The sequence below is a fragment of the Coregonus lavaretus genome (genome assembly GCF_964263955.1).
Source record: "Coregonus lavaretus genome assembly, chromosome: 10".
In the NCBI taxonomy this organism is placed as follows: Eukaryota; Metazoa; Chordata; class Actinopteri; order Salmoniformes; family Salmonidae; genus Coregonus; species Coregonus lavaretus.
In genome coordinates, this window is record NC_139997.1 from 5,705,516 (window position 1) to 5,724,159 (window position 18,644).

The window sequence follows — 18,644 nt, forward strand, 5'->3', positions numbered from 1 at the left end:
TTTCATGGCAACCAGGCAGAATACTGTTGCATCGTACTGGCGAGACCGAAAATATTTTGCCGGTGCCCCGTGTCGGAGACTGACTTAATGGAAACCTGGACGTCTTAACTTGTTACTCATTTTGTGTTCATTAATTCTAGATACAGAATTATTTGCTGAACTTGTTTGCCGTTAGCTGTCAACTGCAGTGGCACTGGCAGTGGTTGCCAGCTGTAGCTAACGTTAACGTTAGCTAGCTGAGCGTACGAGTAAAGCAGAGACCGGGTGTGAATGACACTGAAAACAGAGGTAACGTTAGGGTTTTATTTGGAATGCATTTTTTGTATACAGTGTGTGTAGCTATGTCAATAGAAAATCACCGTTACACATAATGTTGTGTTACAAAAACAACAATTGTTGCTAGCTAGCTAACTTGGCTATCTAATGTCAGAATGACACAGTGCAGTCTGTACAGCCATATCCTATTTGACAAGATAGCTAACTATAGCTAACATAGCTAGCTTGACTTTTGGTTAAAGAGCAGTTAACAACCTAGCTAGCTAGAAAGCTAATACCTGATAGGACAGTAGCTACAGGAGCTAGCTACTAGCTTGCTGCTACACAATGCAGAGCTGCTGCTGATTATAAAATGACAGCTGTCAGTGTACCAAATTTGTGAGTAGTTTAGGTGTTGTATTGTATTGTATTGTATTGTATTATTATTATTTTTTTCACCTTTATTTAACCAGGTAAGCCAGTTGAGAACAAGTTCTCATTTACAACTGCAACCTGGCCAAGATAAAGCAAAGCAGTGCGATTAAAAACAACAACACAGAGTTACACATGGGATAAACAAAAACATACAGTCAATAACACAATAGAAAATCTATATACAGTGTGTGCAAATGTAGTAAGTTATGGAGGTAAGGCAATAAATAGGCCATATTGCAAAATAATTACAATTTAATATTAACACTGGAGTGATAGATGTGCAGAAGAAGATGTGCAAATAGAGATACTGGGGTGCAAATGAGCAAAATAAATAACAATATGGGGATGAGGTAGTTGGGTGGGCTAATTACAGATGGGCTGTGTACAGGTGCAGTGATCGGTAAGGTGCTCTGACAACTGATGCTTAAAGTTAGTGAGGGAGATAAGAGTCTCCAGCTTCAGAGATTTTTGCAGGTCGTGCCAGTCATTAGCAGCAGAGAACTGGAAGGAATGGCGGCCAAAGCAGGTGTTGGCTTTGGGGATGACCAGTGAGATATACTTGCCGGAGTGCATACTACGGGTGGGTGTTGCTATGGTGAGCAATGAGCTAAGATAAGGCGGGGATTTGCCTAGCAGTGATTTATAGATGACCTGGAGCCAGTGGGTTTGGCGACGAATATGTAGTGAGGGCCATCCAACGAGAGCGTACAGGTCACAATGGTGGGTAGTATATGGGGCTTTGGTGACAAAACGGATGGCACTGTGATAGACTACATCCAATTTGCTGAGTAGAGTGTTGGAGGCTATTTTATAAATGACATCGCCAAAGTCAAGGATCGGTAGGATAGTCAGTTTTACGAGGGCATGTTTGGCAGCATGAGTGAAGGAGGCTTTGTTGCGAAATAGGAAGCAGATTCTAGATTTAACTTTGGATTGGAGATGCTTAATGTGAGTCTGGAAGGAGAGTTTACGGTCTAACCAGACACCTAGGTATTTGTAGTTGTCCACATATTCTAAGTCAGACCCGCCAAGAGTAGTGATTCTAGTCGGGCAGGCGGGTGCAAGCAGTGTTCGATTGAAGAGCATGCATTTAGTTTTACTAGCGTTTAAGAGCAGTTGGAGGCTACGGAAGGAGTGTTGTATGGCATTGAAGCTCGTTTGGAGGTTTGTTAACACAGTGTCCAATGAAGGGCCAGATGTATACAAAATGGTGTCGTCTGCGTAGAGGTGGATCTGAGAGTCACCAGCAGCAAGAGCGACATCATTGATACACATAGAGAATAGAGTCTGCCCGAGAACTGAACCCTGTGGCACCCCCATAGAGACTGCCAGAGGTCCAGACAACAGGCCCTCCGATTTGACACATTGAACTCTATCTGAGAAGTAGTTGGTGAACCAGGCGAGGCAGTCATTTGAGAATGTGATTGCAAGGAAAAAAGCTTGACCAGCATCCACTGTAGTCACCCTCCTGTGCCATGTATGCATTGCAAAACAACAACGTGAGTTGTTTCCAGCTGAATCTGTTTTCAGGAGCACTTGGACATCTTGTAGTAGATTAGCTACACTTTGAAACAGCAGTGATACAGTATGTATACGCTTCCATACAACCATTAGATTTTCGACCAACCTTTACTTGGCGATCCTTCCTAAATTCGCCCACCTTTCTCAATCAATGAGAGAAGATTTGAAATAGACAAGATGGCGGCGTACACATTGCTGTATTACTTTATGGAGCAAAATGTTGTTTAATTTAGCTAGTAGTAGATGTTTTCTCACACTCACTGGTTGTTTTCTGCTTTCTGAAAGCCTGTCTGCAATGCCAGCATACCTGTGGGGATACCTGGGGAAATCACTGTCAAATTCAAACCTGTCTTTCAAGTCACAGTCATGTCCTTGGCGTTTTAATGTTTGTCATGCACTCTCATATTGTGGTGTTCTGATGACAGAAGAGTATTCTGAGAAATGTGATCAGCTTTCCACAAACCTCTGTCACAGATTCTTGGCTGCACGTAGCCTCGAGGTTAGAGCATAGGGCCAGTAACCGAAAGTTTGCTGGTTTAAATACTGGAGCAGACAAGGTGAATAAAAACAATCTGTCGCAGTGCCCTTTAGCAAGGCACTTAACCCTAATTGCTCCAGGGGCACTGTACAATGGCGACCCTGGCTGTGACCCCACTCGGGTGTCTCGGGGAGTTGGGATATGCAAAAAAAAAAACAATTTCTATTACACACTTATGAATAAAAGCACCTCCCAAATATAATAACCTCCGTAATAATAATAATAATAATTGTTGTTGTCTCAGTTGTTACTGTTGCTTCTGGTTTGTTGACAAGGAGGAATCATGCCATTGTTGTCATGCCATTTGTCCCACCCCATCATGCATTGCTTTTAGGCCATATTTAACAGCTGAATTTAACCCTAGTGTATCTTAGTGTTGCATCTCAGCTCAGCAAATGTTAGCTAGTCCTAAGGCATGTTGAAACTTGACAAAGGGATTGATATACAACAGCTTCCCGAGTGGCGCAGTGGTCTAAGGCACTGCATCGCAGTGCTAGCTGTGCCACTAGAGATCCTGGTTCGAATCCATAGCCGAATCCATAGCCGGCCGCGAACGGGAGACCCATGGGGTGGCGCACAATTGGCCCAGGGTAGGGGAGGGAATGGCCGGGCAAGGATGTAGCTCAGTTGGTAGAGCATGGCGTTTGCAACGCCAGGGTTGTGGGTTCGATTCCCACGGGGGGGCCAGTATGAAAAAATTATAAAACATTTATGCACTCACTAACTGTACGTCGCTCTGGATAAGAGCGTCTGTTAAATGACTAAAATGTAAAAAAAATGATTGATAGACATTCGTTTCTGCTGTCTGAGGCAATCCTTATAACTAACTTCAGTAGCCAGTTTCAGGTACACCAATTAGGCCCGGTTCTAGACAACAACAAAAAACTATTGACAATTTCTATTTAACATACTTTTTAGGCTAGGACTTGGCCTAATTAGTGTCCGGGAAACCGGCCCTACGGTCTGTTATTTCAATACTCGGCAGCCTAAGCTTTATTGCCTCCGGTCACTATTTGCCTTTATTATTAGTAACATGTAACCTAACCTGCACATTTGCTCTTGTACATATAGTAAATAATCAGAGACCGCCTGACTGGTCTGGAGTTGTAGGTCAACCTGATACTAGACAAAGTGTGAGGCCTCTCCAATTGACATTCATTTTAATAATGATACCCCCCATGCCCAATATAGGTCCTGTCTGTCTGTTGATCCAGATGGCTGGTCAGGTGCTGGTTCAGGGAGGTCGCAGAGTCAGCCAGGGAGGGCTAGGTTTTTACTGTAACGTTGTTGCCTTCTTCAAGAACCTACCTGTTATTTTTGTCCACTGGAAACCATAAAGGCCCAGTCCTTTGCTGTAGGCAAGCTACCTGTCTGTTGGGCCTCTAGTCTGACTGTTGAGCTGCAAGAGAGGCTCACTCTCTCATATTAGTCGGCCCATAACTAGCTCTCACTTCACTAATGCTGGATCATGTTCCTCTATTACAGTTCCACTTACAGGAAGAGCTCAAGGCCCCGTGTAGCTCAGTTGGTAGAGCGTGGCGCTTGCAACGCCAAGGTTGTAGGTTCGTTTCCCACGGGGGGGCCAGGGGGGCCAGTATGAAAATGTACAGTGGGGAAAAAAAGTATTTAGTCAGCCACCAATTGTGCAAGTTCTCCCACTTAAAAAGATGAGAGAGGCCTGTAATTTTCATCATAGGTACACGTCAACTATGACAGACGAATTGAGAAAAAAATATCCAGAAAATCACATTGTAGGACTTTTAAAACAGTCACACTCCAAACTCCACTATGGCCAAGACCAAAGAGCTGTCAAAGGACACCAGAAACAAAATTGTAGACCTGCACCAGGCTGGGAAGACGGAATCTGCAATAGGTAAGCAGCTTGGTTTGAAGAAATCAACTGTGGGAGTAATTATTAGGAAATGGAAGACATACAAGACCACTGATAATCTCCCTCGATCTGGGGCTCCACGCAAGATCTCACCCCGTGGGGTCAAAATGATCACAAGAACGGTGAGCAAAATTCCCAGAACCACACGGGGGGACCTAGTGAATGACCTGCAGAGAGCTGGGACCAAAGTAACAAAGCCTACCATCAGTAACACACTACGCTGCCAGGGACTCAAATCCTGCAGTACAGACGTGTCCCCCTGCTTAAGCCAGTACATGTCCAGGCCCGTCTGAAGTTTGCTAGAGTGCATTTGGATGATCCAGAAGAGGATTGGGAGAATGTCAGATGAAACCAAAATATAACTTTTTGGTAAAAACTCAACTCGTCGTGTTTGGAGGACAAAGAATGCTGAGTTGCATCCAAAGAACACCATACCTACTGTGAAGCATGGGGGTGGAAACATCATGCTTTGGGGCTGTTTTTCTGCAAAGGGACCAGGACGACTGATCCGTGTAAAGGAAAGAATGAATGGGGCCATGTATCGTGAGATATTGAGTGAAAACCTCCTTCCATCAGCAAGGGCATTGAAGATGAAACGTGGCTGGGTCTTTCAGCATGACAATGATCCCAAACACACCGCCCGGGCAACGAAGGAGTGGCTTCGTAAGAAGCATTTCAAGGTACTGGAGTGGCCTAGCCAGTCTCCAGATCTCAACCCCATAGAAAATCTTTGGAGGGAGTTGAAAGTCCGTGTTGCCCAGCAACAGCCCCAAAACATCACTGCTCTAGAGGAGATCTGCATGGAGGAATGGGCCAAAATACCAGCAACAGTGTGTGAAAACATTATGAAGACTTACAGAGAACGTTTGACCTGTGTCATTGCCAACAAAGGGTTTATAACAAAGTATTGAGAAACTTTTGTTATTGACCAAATACTTATTTTCCACCATAATTTGCAAATAAATTCATTAAAAATCCTACAATGTGATTTTCTGGATTTCTTTTTCTCATTTTGTCTTTCATAGTTGACGTGTACCTATTAAGAAAATTACAGGCCTCTCATCTTTTTAAGTGGGAGAACTTGCACAATTGGTGGCTGACTAAATTACTTTTTTCCCCCACTGTATGCACTCACTAACTGTAAGTCGCTCTGGATAAGAGTGTCTGCTAAATGACTCAAATGTAAATGTAAGTCATATGAAGGCTGATGAGAGTCTTAGTGCACTGTGCTGTGCATCGAGTTCAAGTGTCTGTTGTGAGGTTGCTGAGAAATCTAAACTCTCCACGTACAAGTACAAGGCAGAGTTGAGCGGCAACGAGTGGACTGGAGCTCCGTCTACATCGAGTCACTGTCAGTCGATACTTGTAAAAATTTAAAACCTTAAACCCTTACTGTGTACCTACAGTGAGGGGAAAAAAGTATTTGATCCCCTGCTGATTTTGTACGTTTGCCCACTGACAAAGACATGATCATTCAATAATTTTTAATGGTAGGTTTATTTGAACAGTGAGAGACAGAATAACAACAACAAAAATCCAGAAAAACGCATGTCCAAAAATGTTATAAATTGATTTGCATTTTAATGAGGGAAATAATTGTTTGACCCCTCTGCAAAACATGACTTAGTACTTGTTGGCAATCACAGAGGTCAGACGTTTCTTGTAGTTGGCCACCAGGTTTGCACACATCTCAGGAGGGATTTTGTTCCACTCCTCTTTGCAGATCTTCTCCAAGTCATTATGGTTTTGAGGCTGACGTTTGGCAATTCGAACCTTCAGCTCCCTCCACAGATTTTCTATAGGATTAAGGTCTGGAGACTGGCTAGGCCACTCCAGGACCTTAATGTGCTTCTTCTTGAGCCACTCCTTTGTTTCCTTGGCCGTGTTTTGGGTCATTGTCATGCTGGAATACCCATCCACGACCCATTTTCAATGCCCTGGCTGAGGGAAGGAGGTTCTCACCCAAGATTTGACGGTACATGGCCCCCTCCATCGTCCCTTTGATGCGGTGAAGTTGTCCTGTCCCCTTAGCAATAAAACACCCCCAAAGCATAATGTTTCCACCTCCATGTTTGACGGTGGGGATGGTGTTCTTGGGGTCAGAGGCAGCATTCCTCCTCCTCCAAACACGGCGAGTTGAGTTGATGCCAAAGAGCTCGATTTTGGTCTCATCTGACCACAACACTTTCACCCACTTCTCCTCTGAATCATTCAGATGTTCATTGGCAAACTTCAGACGGGCCTGTATATGTGCTTTCTTGAGCAGGGGGACCTTGCGGGTGCTGCAGGATTTCAGTCCTTCACGGCGTAGTGTGTTACCAATTGTTTTCTTGGTGACTGTGGTCCCAGCTGCCTTGAGATCATTGACAAGATCCTCCCGTGTAGTTCTGGGCTGATTCCTCACCGTTCTCATGATCATTGCAACTCCACGAGGTAAGATCTTGCATGGAGCCCCAGGCCGAGGGAGATTGACAGTTATTTTGTGTTTCTTCCATTTGCGAATAATCGCACCAACTGTTGTCACCTTCTCACCAAGCTGCTTGGCGATGGTCTTGTAGCCCATTCCAGCCTTGTGTAGGTCTACAATCTTGTCCCTGACATCCTTGGAGAGCTCTTTGGTCTTGGCCATGGTGGAGAGTTTGGAATCTGATTGATTGATTGCTTCTGTGGACAGGTGTCTTTTTATACAGTTAACAAACTGAGATTAGGAGCACTTCCTTTAAGAGTGTGCTCCTAATCTCAGCTCGTTTCCTGTATAAAAGACACCTGGGAGCCAGAAATCTTTCTGATTGAGAGGGGGTAAAATACTTATTTCCCTCATTAAAATGCAAATTAATTTATAACATTTTTGACATGTGTTTTTCTGGATTTTTTTGTTGTTATTCTGTCTCTCACTGTTCAAATAAACCTACCATTAAATAGGTAATTTCTTTGTCAGTGGGCAAACGTACAAAATCAGCAGGAGATCAAATACTTTTTTCCCTCACTGTATGTTTGTCCTGTTTAAAGTTGGGCTTGTCTTTGTTTGCTGAAATCCATACTTTTTTTAAATAAAACTTTAGTCAAATATAACCACCGACCGTTTCCTAGTTTTTGTTGCTCTCAAATGGCTCTAAAACATAGATTACCCTACGTAATCTGAGATTCAGTTGGCACATGCGCTTTCGCCATTTTAGAGCAACAGAAATAAAGAAACGATCGGTGGTTGTATTTGACGAAAGTATGGATGCCCCCCAGACCACTCCAATAGACCAGAGAGAGGCTACTGTACTGGACCGTCTCATCCAAGCTACTGTGTTGGCCTCTGGGCATTTTTGAGACTGAGGGAACCCAATGAAAGGTTAGACTTTTGTCTGTCAAATGTGAAATTAAGAGACTCTCAAGCTATTGACCAGTTCAAGGTGATGGTTGCAATATTACCCTGGGCGTTGGCGGTGCTTGAAAAACGTGTTAAACTCTTAATAGCCTGCGCTTACCTTCATCAGCAGTAATAAAATCAGTTGACATTTTTATTTTATTTTATTTCACCTTTATTTAACCAGGTAAGCCAGTTGAGAACAAGTTCTCATTTACAACTGCGACCTGGCATGCTTTGTTTGCTCACACGATCAAGTCTTAGGCCTATTATCAACAGGCCTGTTATTGTGTAGCTCATTGGAGTTCCAAGGCTTGTGATCAGAGAGGGGTGTTTTGTACTAAGCAGTGTTGTAAGCAGTAAATTGTAGAACCAGACGTCTGGAAGGTTAGTTAGCTAGACACGGAGGGTTTAAGAAGCGAGTGGGTCCAATGGGATAGTGTGTCATACATTCATGTGCACACCACCCAGCTTGCGAGACGTTGCCTCTGCTGTGCTGTGGCTTGACACTGAAGCAGAATGTTTTTTTAAAAATAAAAGAGACTCCTATTACCGTTCTACTGGGTACTTTGCTGCTGCTGACCAGCGACTGCTGCCGCCAACTGTAATGGAAATGAATTATTTACAAGTCACAGGGCCCATATCGACCAGAGCAAGAGGAGGGATTCCTTTACTGAAAGGCCTTGACTACAAGGACATTTCAGTTAAGCTATTTTAATGTCATCTCATGTCATATGAAAGAAGACTTTCAGTGTTTTTAATGTGCTAAGCTTTCCTTCAACAACAACTTTCGTTAGAGCATACAGCCAAATATAGTGATAGGTCATAGCCTTTTATAGTGGTAATGTTAATTTGACCTTATAACCTATAACCGAATTATACTGTATGAACCTAGGTGTTTTCTCTCACTCCTTCTCTCCTCCGGTCCCATCCCGATAGCTGCAGTAACTCCACAGTGTAGATAATGGTCCCGCGTGGCTCAGTTGGTAGAGCGTGGCACTTGCAACGCCAAGGGATGTGGGTTCGATTCCCACAGGGGACCAGTGCAAACAAATATGAAAATGAACGCACTCACTACTGTAAGCCGCTCTGGATAAGAGCGTCTGCAAAATGACTTAAAATGTAATAATGATCAGGAGAAATGGTGTTGGTGATATTGGCATCTATAGCTTGTAGCCTAACATTATTAACCAAGGTGCTTTATCTGTTCCTGACAGCTGTAATAACTCCACAGTGTAGATAATGATCAGGGGGAAATGGTGCCTTGCCAGACCCACGTGATGCTGAAGTGGCAGGAGCATCTGAACAGCTCCTGGGCGGCGGAGGACAGCCAGACCGTTACGCGCCAGGGGGCTGCAGGACTCTACGCCAGGCTGCTACACAATAAGGAGGTGGTGGGGGTGGCCCAGCCCGTAATGGTAAAAGAACGTGCTCAACTCTTATCCTCTTGCATATGTGATTATAGCCTGAGTGCCAGTCTGTTTGTGCTGTCATACCAACCCCCCCCCCCCCTCTGTCACTCATTGTCATGTCATGTTTGGCTTGAAAATGACAGCAATGGAGTAGGCAGGAGCACAGACTGATCTGGGACCAGTTTCAATATAAGGAAGGTGTTCCTAATGTTTAGTGTACTCGGTGTATATTCAAGTATTTTGAATATACTCGGTTGCAATTGAAGGTTTGTTTTAATTTCAGGACCTGATCGGCCCGCGCCTGCCAGACTTCCAGTACGAGTCCAGTGCTGCTGAGGAGAGGGAGGAGTACCTGTCGTCGTTACTCCACAGCCAGCGCTGCCTGGCCCACCGTGTGCTGGCCCGGACCCCCTACGCCCTGGGCCTGCACCACCGCCTCGTGGTCCTCCAGCGGATCTACTACGCCCTCCACAGCAAGTACCATGACCGCTTCCGGGCCCCTGCTCCCCCTCAGGCCATGGCTAGCCAGGACAGCGGGGCCATGGAGCCTGCCTCGGAGTCCTGGCTGCCTGGAGGAGCGTCCAGAGTTAAATCAGGGACGGACGTTCTGATAGAGATGGGCGTACGGACAGGACTGAGTCTCCTCTTCGCCCTGCTGCAGCAGAACTGGCGGCACGCCCGCGAGGACCCCGGAGTGGCGCTGTGTAACGACGTGTTGGCTACCGCTTCCTCTGTCCTAGCCTCCCTGCCCCCTCTCTCTCTGGCCAACGAGAACAAGATCCCGGCGGTGGGGTTGGACTGCCTGGCCCAGGTGGCGGACTTCCTGAAGAAGACATCTGTGAGCTCTGGGAGTGGAGGTGCAGACCGGGCGGGACGCAGGCTGGCTCTGGAGCTGCTGCTGGGCCTGGCTGTGCAGAGGGGCTCCCTGAGATTTCTGCTGGAGTGGGTGGAGGTGGCCCTGGCTGCCTCTGCTGCCTCCTGTTCCTCTATAACGTCCTCCTGCTCCATGGGGTCACAGCGGTTAAAGTCAGAGGGAGGAGTAGGTTATGATCTCATCTATCAAACTCTTCTTCAAATGAGACAACACTCGGTACGTACGTTCCCTCACCTTGCCCTTCTTTTTTTCTATTCAGGCTGTATCTGTATCATCAATAACAGCAGTGCTCATGTTCTGCTATTTATATAGATGATGGATGCGTCCCAAATGGTATAGGGGCTCAGGTCATTAGTAGTGTACTATATAGGGAATAGGGTGCCATTTGGGACACATACAATGTGTATAACCCCCTAAAGTCTAAGCCTGGGGTGGGGGGGGGGGGGGGGGGGGTGGGGGGGGGGTTCTACTAAGCTATGGAATTAGTTCACAATGACCCAAGGATCATTTAGCAATTTGATTTAGAATTTCTTAGGTATATATGAAAAGATGTATACACTATCGGTCAAAAGTTTTAGAACACCTACTCATTCAAGGGTTTTTCTTTATTTTTATTATTTTCTACATTGTAGAATAATAGTGAAGACATCAAAACTATGAAATAACACATATGGACTCATGTAGTAACCAAAAAAAGTGTTAAACAAATCAAAATAATTTTATGTTTGAGACTCTTCAAATAGCCACCCTTTGCCTTGATGACAGCTTTGCACACGCTTGGCATTCTCTCAACCAGCTTCACCTGGAATGCTTTTCCAACAGTCTTGAAGGAGTTCCCACATATGCTGAGCACTTGTTGGCTGCTTTTCCTTCACTCTGCGGTCCGACTCATCCCAAACCATCTCAATTTGGTTGAGGTCGGGGGATTGTGGAGGCCAGGTCATCTGATGCAGCGCTCCATCACTCTCCTTCTTGGTAAAATAGCCCTTACACAGCCTGGAGGTGTGTTGGGTCAATGTCCTGTTGAAAAACAAATGATAGTCCCACTAAGCCCAAACCAGATGGGATGGTCTATCGCTGCAGAATGCTGTGGTAGCCATGCTGGTTAAGTGTGCCTTGAATTCTAAATAAATCACAGACAGTATCACCAGCAAATCACCCCCACACCATAACACCTCCTACTCCATGCTTTACGGTGGGAATACACATGCAGAGATCATTCGTTCACCCACACCACGTCTCACAAAGACACGGCAGTTGGAATCAAAAATCTCCAATTTGGACTCCAGACCAAAGGACAAATGTCCACCTGTCTAATGTCCATTGCTCTTCTTTCTTGGCCCAAGCAAGTCTCTTCTTCTTATTGGTGTCCTTTAGTAGTGGTTTCTTTGCAGCAATTCGACCATGAAGGCCTGATTCACACAGTCTCCTCTGAAAAGTTGATGTTGAGATGTGTCTGTTACTTGAACTCTGTGAAGCATTTATTTGGGCTGCAATTTCTGAGGCTGGTAACTCTAATGAACTTATCCTCTGCAACAGAGGTAACTCTGGGTCTTCCATTCCTGTGGCGTTCCTCATGAGAGCCAGTTTCATCATAGCGCTTGATGGTTTTTGCGACTGCACTTGAAGAAACTTTCAAAGTTCTTGAAATGTTCCGTATTGAGTGACCTTCATGTCTTAAAGTAATGATGGACTGTCGTTTCTCTTTACTTATTTGAGCTGTTCTTGCCATAATATGGATTTGGTATTTTACCAAATAGGGCTATCTTCTGTATACCCCCCCCCCCCCACCCCACCTTGTCACAACACAACTGATTGGCTCAAAAGCATTAAGAAGGTAATAAATTCCTCAAACCGACTTTTAAGAAGGTACACCTGTTCGTTGAAATGCATTCCAGGTGACTACCTCATGAAGCTTGTTGAGAGAATGCCAAGAGTGTGCAAAGGGTGGCTATTTGAAGAATCTCAAATATAAAATATATTTTGATTGGTTTAACACTTTTTTTGGTTACTACATGATTCCATATGTGTTATTTCATAGTTTTGATGTCTTCACTATTATTCTACAATGTAGAAAATAGTAAAAATAAAGAAAAACCCTTGAATGCGTAGGTGTTATAAAACTTTTGACCGGTAGTGTATATAATAATTTGATAAAACATAAAATGTTGGCATACTGCTATTAGCCCATAGAAACACATTGAAAAACAGATTCATAGATGGAAAAACTGATTGTCAAAATTAAATCAAAAGGAGGTTTGCGTTGAAGTGTCTCTCCTATACCTGAATGATATCAGGAAATGATTTATATACAGTGCTTTCAGAAAGTATTTAGACCCCTTGACTTTTTCCACATTTTGTTATGTTACAGCCTTATTCTAAAATGGATTAAATAAAATAATATCCTCATCAATCTACAAACAATAGCCCATAATGACAAAGCAAAAACAGGTTTTTAGAAATTCTAGCAAATTTATTAAAAATATAAATATTCAGACCCTTTGCTATGAGACTCGAAATTGAGCTCAGCTGCATCCTGTTTCCATTGATCATCCTTGAGATGTTTCTATAACTAACTAGATTGGAGTCCACCTGTGGTAAATTCAATTGATTGGACATGATTTGGAAAGGCACACACCTGTCTGTAAAAACCAAGCCATGAAGTCGAAGGAATTGTCAGTTGAGCTCCGAGACAGGATTGTGTCTTGTCACAGATCTGGGGAAGGGTACCAAAACATTTATGCAGCTTTGAAGGTCCCCAAGAACACAGTGGCCTCCATTATTCTTAAATGGAAGAAGTTTGGAACCACCAAGACTCTTCCTAGAGCTGGCCGCCCAGCCAAACTGAGCAATCGTGGGAGAACGGCCTTGGTCAGGAAGGTGACCAAGAACCTGATGGTCACTCTGACAGAGCTCCAGAGTTCCTCTGTGGAGATAACTTTCCAGAAGGACAACCATCTCTGCAGCACTCCACCAATCAGGCCTTTATGGTAGAGTAGCCAGACGGAAGCCGTTCCTCAGTAAAAGGCACATGACAGCCCGCTTGGAGTTTGCCAAAAGGCACCTAAAGGACTCTCAGGCCATGAGAAACAAGATTCTCTGGTCTGATGAAACCAAGATTGAACTCTTTGGCCTGAATGCCAAACGTCACGTCTGGAGGACACCTGGCACCATCCTTACGGTGAAGCATGGTGGTGGCAGGATCATGCTGTGGGGATGTTTTTCAGCGGCAGGGACTGGGAAACTAGTCAGGATCGAGGGAAAGATGAACAGAGCAAAGTACAGAGAGATCCTTGATGAAAACCTGCTCCAGAGCGCTCAGGACCTCAGATCAGGCAAAGGTTCACCTTCCAAGAGGACAACGACCCTAAACACACAGCAAAGAAAATGCAGGAGTGGCTTTGGGACAAGTCTCTGAATGTCTTTGAGTGGCCAAGCCAGAGCCGGACTTGAACCCGATTGACCATCTCTGGAGAGACATGAAAATTGCTGTGCGGTGACGCTCCCCATCCAACCTGACAGAGCTTGAGATGATCTGCAGAGAAGAATGGGAGAAACTCCCCAAATACAGGTGTGCCAAGCTTGTGGCGTCATACCCAAGAAGACTCGAGGCTGTAATCGCTGCCAAATATGCTTCAACAAAGTACTGATGAAAGGGTCTGAAATACTTATGTAAATGTGATATTTCATTTTTTTTACTTTTAGTACATTTGTAAAAAATTCTAAAACCTGTTATTGCTTTGCCATTATGGGGTATTGTGTGTAGATTGATTAGGAAAAAAATGATTTAATCAATTTTAGAATAAGGCTGTAACGGAACAAAACATGGAAATAGTCAAGGGGTCTGAATACTTCCCGAATGCAATTTTTTTTACTCATATTTAACCCCTTTTTTTAGGCACTAAACTACTTCCATATGAGTGTACAAAACATTAGATTTAACAAGTGACATCAATAAGGGATCATAGCTTTCACCTGGATTTACCTGGTCAGTCTGTCATGGAAAGAGCAGGTGTTCTTAATGTTTTGTCCCCTCTCTGTGTGTATTGTGGAGGGTGTTGTGCAGCGGGTGGCAGCATAACATTTCTCCTCGTTTTTAATAATAATATGCCATTTAGCAGACGCTTTTATCCAAAGCGACTTACAGTTTTAAATCATATTTACTTTTTTCATTTGACTGTGTTTCCTGGCCTGATGCCTGGAGCTAAAAGCCTGGTCTATTCCTCAGTGTGGTGGTGCTGCCTTGACTGTCCACTTGATTTACTAGTCACTTAATCAATAGGAAATGTTCCACCAGAAAGCTTTTATGTTCTGGGTGATAAAGAACTCCACCAGTGATTTTTCAAGTGGATCTTGAAATGTAGATGGATATGACAGGGTGGTAGATGTCCCAACAGACTGGTATTGAGATATTATTTCAGTGGTATTGTTTTATGGTCTTCCCAACAGACTGGTATTTAGATATTATTTCAGTGGTATTGTTTTATGGTCTTCCCAACAGACTGGTATTGAGATTATTTCAGTGGTATTGTTTTATGGTCTTCCCAACAGACTGGTATTGAGATATTATTTCAGTGGTATTGTTTTATGGTCTTCCCAACAGACTGGTATTGAGATATTATTTCAGTGGTATTGTTTTATGGTCTTCCCAACAGACTGGTATTGAGATTATTTCAGTGGTATTGTTTTATTGTCTTCCCAACAGACTGGTATTGCGATAAAACATGATGTGGTATTGTTTTATTGTCTTCCAAAACAGACTGGTATTGAGATTATTTCAGTGGTATTGTTTTACTGTCTTTTATATAATTGGCAGAAGGATATGAGAAGTGGTAACTGAAGGATGTCAGTTGTGAACTGTTAAGGCTTCGCTTTGTAGTAAAACAGTACCTGTACCTCTTTTTCATGGTCCTTTGAGCCGAATGGGATCAATCCTCCTTGAACACTACCCTCTAATGTTCTGTAATTGTCCTTGAACGCTACCCTCTAATGTTCTGTAATTGTCCTGTAACAGTAGCCTCTAATGTTCTGTAATTGTCCTTGAACGCTACCCTCTAATGTTCTGTAATTGTCCTGTAACAGTAGCCTCTAATGTTCTGTAATTGTCCTTGAACGCTACCCTCTAATGTTCTGTAATTGTCCTGTAACAGTAGCCTCTAATGTTCTGTAATTGTCCTTGAACACTACCTTCTAATGTTATGTTAATGTCCTTGAACACTACCTTCTAATGTTCTGTAATTGTCCTTGAACACTACCTTCTAATGTTATGTTAATGTCCTTGAACGCTACCCTCTAATGTTCTGTAATTGTCCTGTAACAGTAGCCTCTAATGTTCTGTAATTGTCCTTGAACGCTACCCTCTAATGTTCTGTAATTGTCCTGTAACAGTAGCCTCTAATGTTCTGTAATTGTCCTTGAACGCTACCCTCTAATGTTCTGTTATTGTCCTGGAACAGTAGCCTCTAATGTTCTGTAATTGTCCTTGAACACTACCTTCTAATGTTATGTTAATGTCCTTGAACACTACCTTCTAATGTTCTGTTTTAATTCCCTCAGGGTTTCCGTGGAGACCCTCTCAATACTCAGGCCCTGAAGAAGGATGCCGATGGACTCTGCAGTCTCTCCCACGTTGCTCTCTGCCTGTTTGAAGAGGTTGGTTGGACTAAAGCAATTAGGAATATCTGTGTGTTTTCTAGGTCTGGATCTGAATGATGACTGACAGCGTAAAGCTATGGCAGCACTGTATTCAAAACGGTTCAATAAACTTAATTCATCCCCCGAGGGGTTATTATTTCTGTCAGGTATACTGTAGGATACGGCTCAAAAGACAAACATACAGTAACACTTACTAAATATTTTACATCAAGCAAGACAGACTGTTTATCTGTGTTTTCTAGTTTACCATTGACAGATTAAAGACACTGTATGTAAATGTCCTTCCTTTCCCCATCAGATCTGTAACCTGGCGTCCAACTGCCTGTGTTCGTGCAGCGCTGGCTCAGCCACCGCTGGTGGAGTGGAGAACGATGCGGTCATGGTGTATGTGTGGGGCAGCAACAGCTCTCACCAGCTGGCTGAGGGCACCTTGGAGAAGATCCTACAGCCCAAACTGGCGCAGGGCTTCAGCGACGCTCAAATGGTACGCTACGACCCTATGTCTAGCCTCATTCACACTGTAGGGCCAAATAACACCCAAACCAAGCCGAGCTGTACTGGGCCTGGTGCCTGGTTACGCATCCACCATAGTTGCTGGAACTTTGCTGGAAAGGAAAAATGAAAAATATTTGAGCCTGCTCCGTACGGTTCAGGTGGGCCCTCTAGTGTGAATCAGGCATCTGTCTGACATAGTGGGCTGAAATCTGTTCTGTCAGCTCAGAGTCGTAGTATACACTTGCCGAAGCGTATATTAAAAACACAGCTTCCTCTGTCTCCTTGATCAGCTCACGGAAACAGGACAATAAGTTGATTACTTGCAGCTAAAATGCATTTGAATGAATCAGAAATAATGCCATAAATGTCATGTCCAGTTTGAGATGATCAGTTCTGTTGAATGACATTTTTTCTCTTTCAACTTCTTCTTTCCTCCTTTCTAGATTGAAGCGGGCCAGTACTGCACGTTCTCTGTGTCTGCGGATGGCTCAGTGAAGGCTTGTGGGAAGGGCAGCTATGGGCGGCTGGGTCTGGGGGACTCCAACAACCAGTCCATGCCCAAGAAGCTCGTCCTGGAGCCCCCGAGGAACATGCGCAAGGTAAAAGACTCACCACAACGTTGGCCCTGTTGGGTGTTGATGAACTCTGGAGATTCAACATGTAGAATCGTTGGGAAATGTACAGAACGTGACAGTCGATGTTCTGTGGTCAGAGGCGATAGGCCACCCGCTGATTTCTGAAGTGTTTTGTTCTTTAGGTTTCCTCGTCCAAGGGCTCTGATGGCCACACCCTGGCTGTCACGGGGGAGGGAGAGGTCTTCAGCTGGGGCGACGGAGACTATGGGAAGCTGGGACATGGAAACAGTGCCACTCAGAAATACCCCAAGATAATACAAGGACCTCTGCTTGGCAAAGTAAGCCTGCGGTGGAGACTGACCCGTGCTCATTGTGTGTTAGGGTTGAAGTAGCCTCGTGGTACAAGATGTCACAACGTAGTTTCGTTTGAGAATCAGCTTGAATCAGTACTGGAAACGAGGCTAGGATGAAAGCATGCATTTTTATTGAATACCCAAAAAGAAAACTACTGCCCACTTTTCATATGATTCCTCAATGTTTTCTACTTTCAGGTTGTGGTGTGTGTGTCTGCTGGCTACAGACACAGTGCTGCTGTAACCAACGATGGAGAGCTGTACACCTGGGGAGAAGGGGACTTCGGCAGACTGGGTAGAGTTCCTTTTCTTTTCATTTCAAACCTCCACTCAAAAGAACAAACATTGTATGGAATTGACACAGCAAGCCAATTAAATAACATCATCAGTCGACAGAGCGACAGAGCGACTTTCAGTGACTTCTAGATGTATTGGAAAACTGCTTTAGAAATTAAATGTATGATTATAATTATCAGACAAGTAAAAGGGATGATGAACGATGACGATCTCCCTCCCTGTCACCAGGCCACAGTGACAGCCACAGTCATTACGATCTTTCTCTGTATCTCCAGGCCACAGTGACAGCCATAGTCGTAACGTGCCTACGCTGGTGAAGGACATCAGTGGCGTGGGTCAGGCGGCCTGTGGTAGTTCTCACACCATGGCTGTGGCTCAGGACGGACGCATGGTGTGGTCTTTCGGAGGGGGAGATAACGGTATGATACAGAGATGATAATGTCCTTCTGAGGGGGAGATAACGGTATGATACAGAGATGATAATGTCCTTCTGAGGGGGAGATAACGGTTTGGTACAGAGATGATAATGTCCTTCTGAGGGGGAGATAACGGTTTGGTACAGAGATGATAATGTCCTTCTGAGGGGGAGATAATGGTTTGGTACAGAGATGATAATGTCCTTCTGAGGGGGAGATAACGGTTTGGTACAGAGATGATAATGTCCTTCTGAGGGGGAGATAACGGTATGATACAGAGATGATAATGTCCTTCTGAGGGGGAGATAACGGTATGATACAGAGATGATAATGTCCTTCTGAGGGGGAGATAACGGTTTGGTACAGAGATGATAATGTCCTTCTGAGGGGGAGATAACGGTATGATACAGAGATGAGAATGTCCCTGGGCTGGTCCACTCACTTATACAGTATATGACATTTCACTTAATCTCTCCTCTAAATACCAGACACTAACAGAACACCTTATTAAAATACTCATATTTTATTTAACCTTTATTTAACTCTTAACATGCATTCTTCCTTCCTCCATT

General features: G+C 44.1%; 1 protein-coding gene across 1 annotated transcript in view; it reads left to right on the forward strand.

The window, feature by feature from the left end:
* The window catches only part of LOC311135803 (putative E3 ubiquitin-protein ligase HERC1), an 81,107-nt gene continuing 62,463 nt past the window's right edge, over positions 1-18,644 (forward strand). The window contains exons 1-9 of the mRNA XM_084169844.1: positions 1-288; positions 9,213-9,413; positions 9,691-10,497; positions 15,838-15,933; positions 16,235-16,420; positions 16,875-17,030; positions 17,189-17,344; positions 17,558-17,654; positions 17,932-18,075. Coding sequence (XP_084025970.1) covers positions 9,252-9,413; positions 9,691-10,497; positions 15,838-15,933; positions 16,235-16,420; positions 16,875-17,030; positions 17,189-17,344; positions 17,558-17,654; positions 17,932-18,075 — 1,804 coding nt within the window. The 5' untranslated portion in view covers positions 1-288; positions 9,213-9,251. The remainder of the gene's footprint in view (positions 289-9,212; positions 9,414-9,690; positions 10,498-15,837; positions 15,934-16,234; positions 16,421-16,874; positions 17,031-17,188; positions 17,345-17,557; positions 17,655-17,931; positions 18,076-18,644) is intronic.